General features: G+C 42.9%; 1 protein-coding gene across 1 annotated transcript; it reads left to right on the top strand.

Annotated features, from left to right (window-relative positions):
• Positions 1–663: 663 nt before the first annotated feature.
• Positions 664–6,403, top strand: LOC311309683 (protein NLRC3-like; the record flags this gene model as incomplete). The annotated part of the gene is made up of 5 exons (XM_084439011.1): positions 664–2,411; positions 2,863–3,030; positions 4,164–4,337; positions 5,424–5,470; positions 5,880–6,403. The coding sequence occupies 5 exons, from the start codon at positions 664–666 to the stop codon at positions 6,401–6,403; spliced, it is 2,661 nt and encodes an 886-aa protein (XP_084295137.1).
• Positions 6,404–9,741: the final 3,338 nt, after the last annotated feature.

The raw sequence follows: 9,741 nt of genomic DNA, 5'->3' as shown, positions 1-9,741 counted from the left end.
ATCTTTTTTTTTTGACAGTATGACAATTATATAGAAGAGGTTAAAGCAATACATCGCGTTTTCTCGGAACTGTGCCCCCACAGCCTCTGTGACTAAGTGCACTGTCGTACTGTCGTACTGTCGTAACGTTATCAGATTCTCTTTTTCTTTTTCTGGCTTCCTCCGTGATGTTTCGCTTCGGTTTTCTCACCTCCGCCATGATATCATTGAGCTAAAAAACGCATGATATCCATAGACGCCGGAATAGTTAACTACTACTGTGTTGTTTAAGAACAACGTTGCGCATGCGCACTTCGACTGAATGCTGCGTCCTGGGGGCGCGAGTTTTAAAAGGTAATAAATGTCAATGTATTATCTTTCTGAGTAGACTGGACGATTCAGCTTACTTTTAGTAAATCTAATTGGAGAATTAGCACCAGACATGTTTGTAAAGGTCCAAATATTGCGATGTATTGCTTTAAGATAACTTCTAATTTACCTTGGTTATACACGTATATCAAGGACACAATTTGATTCTAATGATTCCCTTGAGCTTGATTAAACAACTGTGTTTAATCATGAATTTAATTATCAATTGTTGTATGTCCATCAGGGGAATATGCAGTGTACAAACGCATACATCGATCACGACTGAAATTAAAGTACCAGAAAATATTTGATGGGATGACAAAGCATGGCAAGAAAACCCCCCTGAACAACATATACACAGAGCTCTACATCACAGAGGGTGGGAGTGGAGACGTCAATATAGAACATGAGGTGAGACAGATTGAGAAAGCAGCCAGGAGATTAGCAAGACCAGAGGAACCAATCAAATGCAATGACATCTTTAGACTTGCACCCGGAGAAGGCATAACTATCAGAACTGTGTTGACAAAGGGAATAGCCGGGATTGGTAAAACAGTCTCTGTGTGGAAGTTCATTCTAGATTGGGCTGAAGGAAGGAGCAATGAAGACATCGACTTCATTTTCCCACTCCCGTTTCGACAACTGAATTTGTTGTTGAAACAGAATGTGAACCAGGAGAAGCACAACTTGATCAATGTAGTTCATGAATGCTGCAAAGAAGTTGAAACAGAATTTCTAAGTCAGCTTTTCACAAGCATGCAAAAACCTGACAAGAGAGTTTTGTTTATCTTGGATGGTCTGGATGAGTTCCGGATGCCCCTGAACTACATGGAGTACAAGAAGTGTAAGGATGTCACAGAGCCAACCTCAATAGATGTGCTACTCACAAACCTCATCACCAGGAACCTGTTTCCCAATGTCCTGCTCTGGATAACCTCCAGACCTGTACCTGCCAATCAGATCCCTGACGATCTTCTTGATTTGGTGACAGAGGTACAAGGGTTCAATGACGAACAGAAGGAGCAGTACTTCAGGAAGAGATGCGATGAGAACCAAGCCAACAGAATCATCTCTCACATCAAGGCATCAAGGAGCCTCTTCATCATGTGTCATGTTCCAGTATTCTGTTGGATCATTGCATCAGTTCTTGAGAAGATTAGTGAAGAAGAGATGCCCAATACTCTGACTCAAATGTACACCCACTTCCTGGTTGTCCAACTGAAACAGAAGAATGTGAAGTATCATGGGAAACAAGAGACAGATCCAGCCTGGGATAAAGAGAACATTAAGATGATTAAATCGCTGGGAAAACTGGCCTTTCAACAGCTGGTAAAAGGCAACCTGATTTTCTATGAGGAAGACCTGAGAAAGTGTGGCATTGATGTCAGTAGAGCCGTTAACTACTCAGGAGTGTGCACTGAAATGTTCTCAGAGGATGAAGGGGTGTGTGAGGACAAGGTGTACTGCTTTGTCCACCTGACCGTCCAGGAGCTTTTCGCTGCTCTGCATGTGTTTCTGTCATTCAACAATAACGGAAAGAATTGCATGGCAACACCACCCTCCACCATGGGAAAAATTGCAAACATCTTCAAATCTCAACCTGCCATCACATTCTACAAGAATGCTGTGGACAAAGCCTTACAGAGTGAAAATGGACACCTGGACCTGTTCCTCCGCTTCCTCCTGGGCCTCTCACTGGAGCGCAACCAGACTCGATTGCGAGGTCTACTGAAACAGACAAGAAGCAACGCACAGAGCCATGAGGAAACAGTCCAGTACATCAAGGAGAACCTCAAGAAAAACCGCTCTCCAGAGAGATGCGTCAATCTGTTCCACTGTCTGAATGAACTGAATGACCATTCTCTAGTGAAGGAGATACAACACTACCTTAGCCCAGGAAGTCATTTCAGAGGAGATCTCTCACCTGCACAGTTGTCAGCTCTGGTCGTTGTGTTGCTGACTTCAGAAGAGGACTTAGATGTGTTTGACCTGAAGAAATACTCCCGATCAGAGAAAGGTCTTGTGAGGCTGCTGCCAGTGGTTAAAGCCTCCAAATCTGCCATGTAAGTAGCAGGATATAAGTGTACCTCTTGTATTTCCAACAAAATATTCACTCTTTCTGCCATTTCTAAAATTCCATTCTCAATCCTACATTCTAATCCATAGTGCTATACAAAACGTGCTACCAAAAAGTGTAAGGGAATATTTTTTGCATTCCTAAATCTCAGTGTGGACATTCCCTTTGTTTTGTCTCTCTGCTCTGCCGTTTGCTATAAATACCCCTTACAAAACACCACTGCACTGGTTCTCTGTCAACTGGCCATCCTTATATCTTTGCATCTATATTTCATCTTCTATATATAGATTTTGGCTTAAGCAACTAATTAAAAAAATACTTGTTTTTTGTACTATTTGAGAAGAGTAGAAACAATTTTCCTAATTTAAAGATTCCATTATGCAGTGATATGAAACCCAGAAGCTGGTTATGTCTTGTTTTCTCCTGGTGTCATTTAGGCTGAATCACTGTAATCTCTCACAACAATGCTGTGAAGCCCTGGCCTCAGCTCTCATCTCCTCAGATCTGAGAGAGCTGGACCTGAGTGACAATGACCTGCAGGATTCAGGGGTGAAGCTGCTCTCTGCTGGACTGAGGAATCCACACTGTAAACTGGAGACACTGAGGTCTGTATTCCTATTCAACAAGTGACCATTATGTTTTTATCCCTCAAGACTTATTAAGCACAGCTCACATGCACTCCCAAAACAAATCTGAAGTCAGTTTTATGGTCTGTAAAGGTGATATGGTTACTGCACTCCTTTTCAGAATCATTTTGTGCAGTATGGCACAAAACATGTTCAAGACATCTGAGAATGATGGTCTGTGTGCCTTGATCATGGGACAGAGTGAGAGAGCCTTGTATTTGACGACTAAATCTAAAAAATTATCTCATCATTTGTTATTAATTTGTGATTTTTATTCATGAAAACAATTTAGAATTAGGCTGAGGTGTAGCCTTGGCTTCTCACTCAAATGATCACAACGGGTGGAGGGTAGGTTATAGAAAAGAACAAATGTGAATGAAATGTGGACTAAGAACCATCAGAGCTGAAGCGCACCAGAAAGAGATCTGAGTGCTGTATGTACTAAATGGTATGAATGATGCAACCTGAATCCCACAAGGAGTCTTGTATAATTTGGCAGCAGTACTGTGCCTAAATCACTCCCAAAACACACAAGAGCATGTTTGTTACATCTGTTAATCTCTACCTTTTAAGGATACTGATTGACTTGTTATTAGAAGAATAAAGCATGCAAAAAACTTAAAAGGTCTACAGTAAATGTCTAAATGCAGCTGCATTCTCCCCTCTTACCTCCAGAATGAGTCAGTCTGTTTATAACATTATGATTAACTCTCTGCAGGGCAGACTGTCATCTGGTTGATCAAATCTCCCTGGTGTCTGAGAGAGGAAGAGAATACAGCTGACATCACTCCTTTTTATGATATGACTTTCCTATAATCAGCCTATGATCAGCTGAATGTTCAGACTATAAACAGCTCAACAAGGGGAGAGAGTACTAAAATGGGACCAAAATGGTCACTGATTAAAATCAAATGGATGGGGAGACATAACATGCAATCAGTTATGTTTTTATATTGTAACATTTCAAGTGCACCAGGGTAAATTACATTTAAAAGACATTTGACGTGACAGTCCAGATAACATGGTTAATAAAGTATGGATTATAAATCTGCCATTCCCTGTGTTCACCACCAGAAGGTAGTAGTGTGTCTATATTGATCATCTTTCTACAGGCTGTCAGGCTGTATGGTCACAGAGGAAGGCTGTGTCTCTCTAGCTTCAGCAATAAGGTCAAACCCCTCCCACCTGAGAGAGCTGGACCTGAGCTACAATCACCCAGGAGTCTCAGGAGTGGAACTGCTTGCTGCTTTACTGAAGGATCCACACTGTAGATTGGAGAAACTCAAGTAAGGAGAGAGTTTTTAAAATCATGTGGCTATAATTCAACCTCTATAAATATTAACTTTTTTAATACTGTAACCCCTCTCTCCATCCCCCTTCTGAACCAATTGGTCTCAGCTTTCATAGACAGCAAAAAAGTTGGCGGAAGAAACACAATACAATTCTGTCTGTAATAATGTATTGCAGTCCAACACTAAATATAATCATAACTAGAAATGGCGCTCAGAGAGCACAGACCTCCGTCCCTGAATGCATTTCGTGGCTCTGTGTACTCCAAAATTGAATGGGGTCTAAATTGGTACATGCTACACCCTTCCACCGAGTTTCATGAAAAGCAGTGTGATCGTTTTTTTGCCTAATCCTAGTCCAAAGAATGAATGGAGGTGAATAGCTGTCCGGCCTGTATTTGGCCGGCTTGTGGACCCGCCCCATGATTCGCTGGGGTGAAGGTAAAAATGACTGGAGGTGAATAGGTAGCCGTCTCTGTGGCAACCCCCTTGGGTCACAGCCAGTGGGGGGCAATGCGGTGCACTCCGGGCTCTCCCCCCGCACACCCCAGTCCAAACCCCCGTGTCTCTAGCCCTCCCACACAGGGAGCTGGCTTCATTCTCCTAAGTTTTGTTTTCATTCGACCAGACAACCAGACAACGTTTGGTGATGACACCAAATGACACCACCTTACTTTGTAGCTCAAAATGTCCTCTAAACAGTTCCGGTTTTCAAATGTAATGGTGTTGTGATGGTGTTAGTAACTGGTTAAACTCGGTTACTAATTTTGACGATAGTGTTGCAGTTTGGAATCTTGGAGAGGGGCTGTATTAACGCCCATTTCACCCACTCCTATGTACACACAATGTTGGTACAGTAATATGGAATACATCAATAATAATAATAATAATAATAATAATAATAAACAGCGAATGCAGCAATACCAAACATGTCCTGCTCGCACAGAGCCACAAAATGCATTAATGGGCGGAGGTCTGGGGTCGGCAAGCATTACTTGTAGTTTCAAATAAGATCGTTGATGAGATGAGAACTTTTGATGTCTCATTGCATCTTCTTCGTCATTCCTCTGCTTATCCCTACAGTGTGGATCATGGTGGAGAGTTCAGGATCAAAACTGGGCCTAGAAAATGTGAGTATTGACTGCTATGAATAATACGTCTGTTATTCAAGTGTCTTAACTAAAGATAACCTAAACTGAAAGTACACCACCATTATGGCCTACCTGCTACATACATTTTAACAGAGAATCGTTAGGTAAACCTGCAATGATGAGAAAGTGACAGAGGAAGAGGAGGGGATAGGGGAATGAGGGATGGAGAGAGGGAAGATGAGTGAAGGAGGGGTAGGTAGATTGGGAAGCAACTGAGAAAGAGGTTGAGAGGACTAGGAATAAAAATATTGTTATAATATCATATCATATCGATATTGTGAACCCCAATATTGTGTATTGTATTGTGAGCTGAGTGTATCGTCACCCCTACTGAATGATGATAATTAGTTAACAATACTGTATATTGTGTCTTGGTCTCCCCTATTAGATGCCTGTGAGCTCACACTGGACCCAAACACAGCACACAGAAACCTCTCTCTGTCTAAGGAGAACAGAAAGGTGACATGTGGGAGAGAGGAGCAGCCGCATCCTGACCACCCAGAGAGATCACAGGACTGTCAATGGGTGCTGTGTAGAGAGGGTCTGTCTGGACGCTGTTACTGGGAGACATTCAGGACAATAGGGGTTGATATAGCAGTGACATATAAAGGAATCAGCAGGGGAGGAGGGACTGATGACTGTGTGTTTGGATGGAATGACAAGTCGTGGAGTCTGGACTGTGATTATATCAGTTACACTGCCTGGCACAATAAAGAGAGAACTGACATACCCATCCGCCCCTTCAACCCCAAAGTAGGAGTGTATCTGGACTGGCCGGCGGGAACTCTGTCCTTCTACAGCGTCTCCTCTGAAAAACTGACCCACCTGCACACATTCCACAGCACATTCACCGAGCCTCTCTACCCAGGCTTTAGGTTTGACTACTTTGGCTCCTCGGTGTCCCTGTGTTAGGTAGAATAGCTTCCTGTGTCCTGGAGGAACACTTGAGTCTTCAGGGAGTCACACTCCTGTTCAAACAACTGGGTGACCTACCTCCACACTTCTAATAGCCAGACCTATCTCCACACTTCTACATAGCCAGATCTATTTCCACACTTGTTTACGTTGTGTTGGCACTGGAGAAAGGTCTGGTTGACCATTTGTGGATGGGGCCGGGGGTGGGGGGGGCTACTGATAGGGCAGTAATGCACGAATGTGTATATGTATATAACGTCGGCACACATGTAAACGCAGATGACATTATATCTTACCCCATGGATTATTTATTATAGCTATAGCATGTACATAACACACCGATGCCCCCCCCCCCCACACAGTTATTTATTCATGTGCATGTTGATAGCATGTACTTAATCCATCCATACCTGTATTTTATCTTTTATCTTATATTGTATATAAGTATGTATCTAATTTGATTGTGTAAATTCTATATGTGTAACTTATCTGTAAGTGAGCAAATCCAATCACGGAGCCGGCAACATTTCACTGTGATTGTACGTTTATATGTGACGAATAAAGATCTGAATCTGAATGGCAAGGCTTATCCCCAAAACCTGAAAAAGATGCAAACACGCACATCCACGCCTGAGTAGGGCAGGTGCTGAGCTAAAAAGTATACAAACTATAAAGAAGAAAAAAGCTTGCACACCGCCGATCACCCTCTCTGCTGAGCGAATCACCTGCTGCAGCTAGGCCTGGTCCTTGGCCGCTGCAGCGGGGAACCAGGTGATGATGGAGTGGGTGAGGATGGGCTCAATGATGGCGGTGTAGAATTGGGCCAACATGGTCCTTGGCAGCCTGAATTTCTTCAGCTGCCGGAGGAAAAACATCCTCTTTTGGGCCTTCTTCAGGAGGGCCTCGGTGTTCAGATCCCACTTCAGGTCCCGACTGATGGTCATGCCTAGAAGGACTCCACGGAGGTCACCGGGGTGCCTCCCAGTGTGATGGGAGAGGGCAGGCTGCATTCCTCCTGAAGTCCACTACCATCTCCACTGTCTTGAGCATTGAGCTCCACAATACTGTGTGGTATTGTGAGAGATTCTGTGTCGTCTTTTATTGAAACCAAAACACAACGCAGAGCTGAATAAGGACATGATAAAAGACAGCGGAAGTCAACACAATATATGAATATTGTGGGTTGCAATAGAAAAGAGGAATACACTCAAATAGGGTGTCCCACACCACCATCAGGCTAGAAACCGTCATCAGGTGTGGAATTGGACTAGAGGTGCCTCTTAAATGTCCTGTGGGTGCAACAAGAGGGATGCCTGCAAGCAGTGGACCAGAGACCTGGAGGGAGAGAGAGAGAGACCGGACCAGTGAGAATGTCACAGAAAGGGGCGGATGTCCATTTCCTCGTTGAGGCCTTGGGTGACATGGTGTTCAGGGTGTTATCCCCAAAACCTACATCTGTTGAGACAGACTACAGTGCCTCTGACAAGGCACTAAGACAAGGCAGACACTAGAAGAAGCACTTGTGTGTGTGGCCTCATTCTGAGCAGAATCTGCCTGTGTGTATGTACTCTATGTTTTAGAGATGTAACGGTATGAAAATGTCATATCACAATTATAGTGAGCACAATTATCACGGTTATCAGTATTATCGCGGTATTATAACGTGCTGAACATTTTCAAAAACTACTCATTGTTGCTAACTTTGGTTGATGCTGGACAGTAGTTTTTCAAAGCGCGGAAATCAAACACGGTTTTAGTGATAATTTTATCTTGGGTTTATCATTATACCAGTTAACGTTACATCCCTGTATGCATGTAAATATGTAGACAGACAGATACCATATGTATGTGCATATGTACAGTATGTGTAGCCTACTCTCTTATCAGTCTGTCTGTATATATATATATATATATATATATATGTGTGTGTATATATATATAATATAGTATATATGAGATATAGTATTGGCCACTAATTGATTGCAATGTGCAACAGGTGTATGGGTATGTAAGATGGCGACTCTGTATCAACAGCAGTCTGAGGAAGAGCCTTGGCTCGAAACGTCACTCGCAATAAAATACATTTTTAATGGGAGCAATCTGGTGTGCAGAACTCTATTTTCTCCTTACCTACAATATTTTGTGATCCAGCACCCAGCCTAACTGGTACAGTGGATTGTGCGTGTCTTTTCATTACTAGGATATCAAAGAACATCTTGACCCTGAACAATATGGATGTAGGAAAGGGAGATCCACAACTGATGGACGTACTGCACAGATCTACAGACAAAGCTGTACTCTGGTTGTCACCGACTTCTCTAAGGCTTTTGACAGGGTTGATCACAACATGGCTGCAAATTGCCTGATTGACCTGGGAGTCAGGTTGGAGCTCATTTTCCGGGTCCTAGACTTCATGACTGATCGCAGACAGCAGGTGAGATACCAAAGCTGTCTGTCCTGATGCCACCTGACCTGTGGATTAGCACAAGGGGCTGCGCTGGGGCCATTAATCTTCCTGGCTGTTACTGACAGCGCCCTGCACTCCCATGCAGCCAGGTGAAGGTACGTGGATGACATGACCATGGCAGTACAATCCAGTCGGGTCCGCTGTTCTGCCCATTTATGCTGCCTTGTCGAAAAATGCTACTGTAGCGCAAATCAGTGGCAAAGAACATAATTTGACAGAGGATCTTGTCTATAAGCTACCCCTGAAATCTTACATAAAGATTTTATTTTTTATAAGAGAAATTATGCTCCCCATAGGTCCCTGAAGTCTTAAAGATGTCATGAACATACGGTATGCTCTCCATATCCTTACATTACACTTACCCGTTTTTAATCCAAATACATAAATAACTAGACTGTCACTGCACTCAGGCAAGGTGCCAGCTTGCGCCTTATAGCCTAGAACGCAACAGTGAGCGGTGTGCCCACTTGTTTTTGCTTTATTTCAGTAAGTTAATTTTGCTTATTCACTCCACTGACATTTCAGAAAAATAGTTTTAAAACTGGAACCAAGCTGACTCTGTGGGAGTGGAGTTCTCTGAATGCGTTTGTCAAGTGCACGCTTCTGAGCATGTGAAATGGAAATTCAGTGTGAGAGTCAGGCTAAGAGAGTGCGATACCTTTTTCTTACTCTCAAGATGTCCATCCACTTCATTGATACGGATATAACCACCTACTATAACTACTGTGTACTTTGTATAATGCGCTACAGTGGACACAAATCTTTTAATGTAAACAATGAGGGCAGATTGACTCACTAAACCTCCACACTCATTAGTAAGAAAGAAAGTTTTATTAGTAAGAAAGACTACAACAATCCTCATGGTAAT

The sequence above is a fragment of the Borostomias antarcticus genome, assembly GCF_949987555.1.
Source record: "Borostomias antarcticus genome assembly, chromosome: 5".
Classification (NCBI taxonomy): Eukaryota; Metazoa; Chordata; class Actinopteri; order Stomiiformes; family Stomiidae; genus Borostomias; species Borostomias antarcticus.
This window is presented reverse-complemented; position numbering and strand designations above follow the sequence as displayed.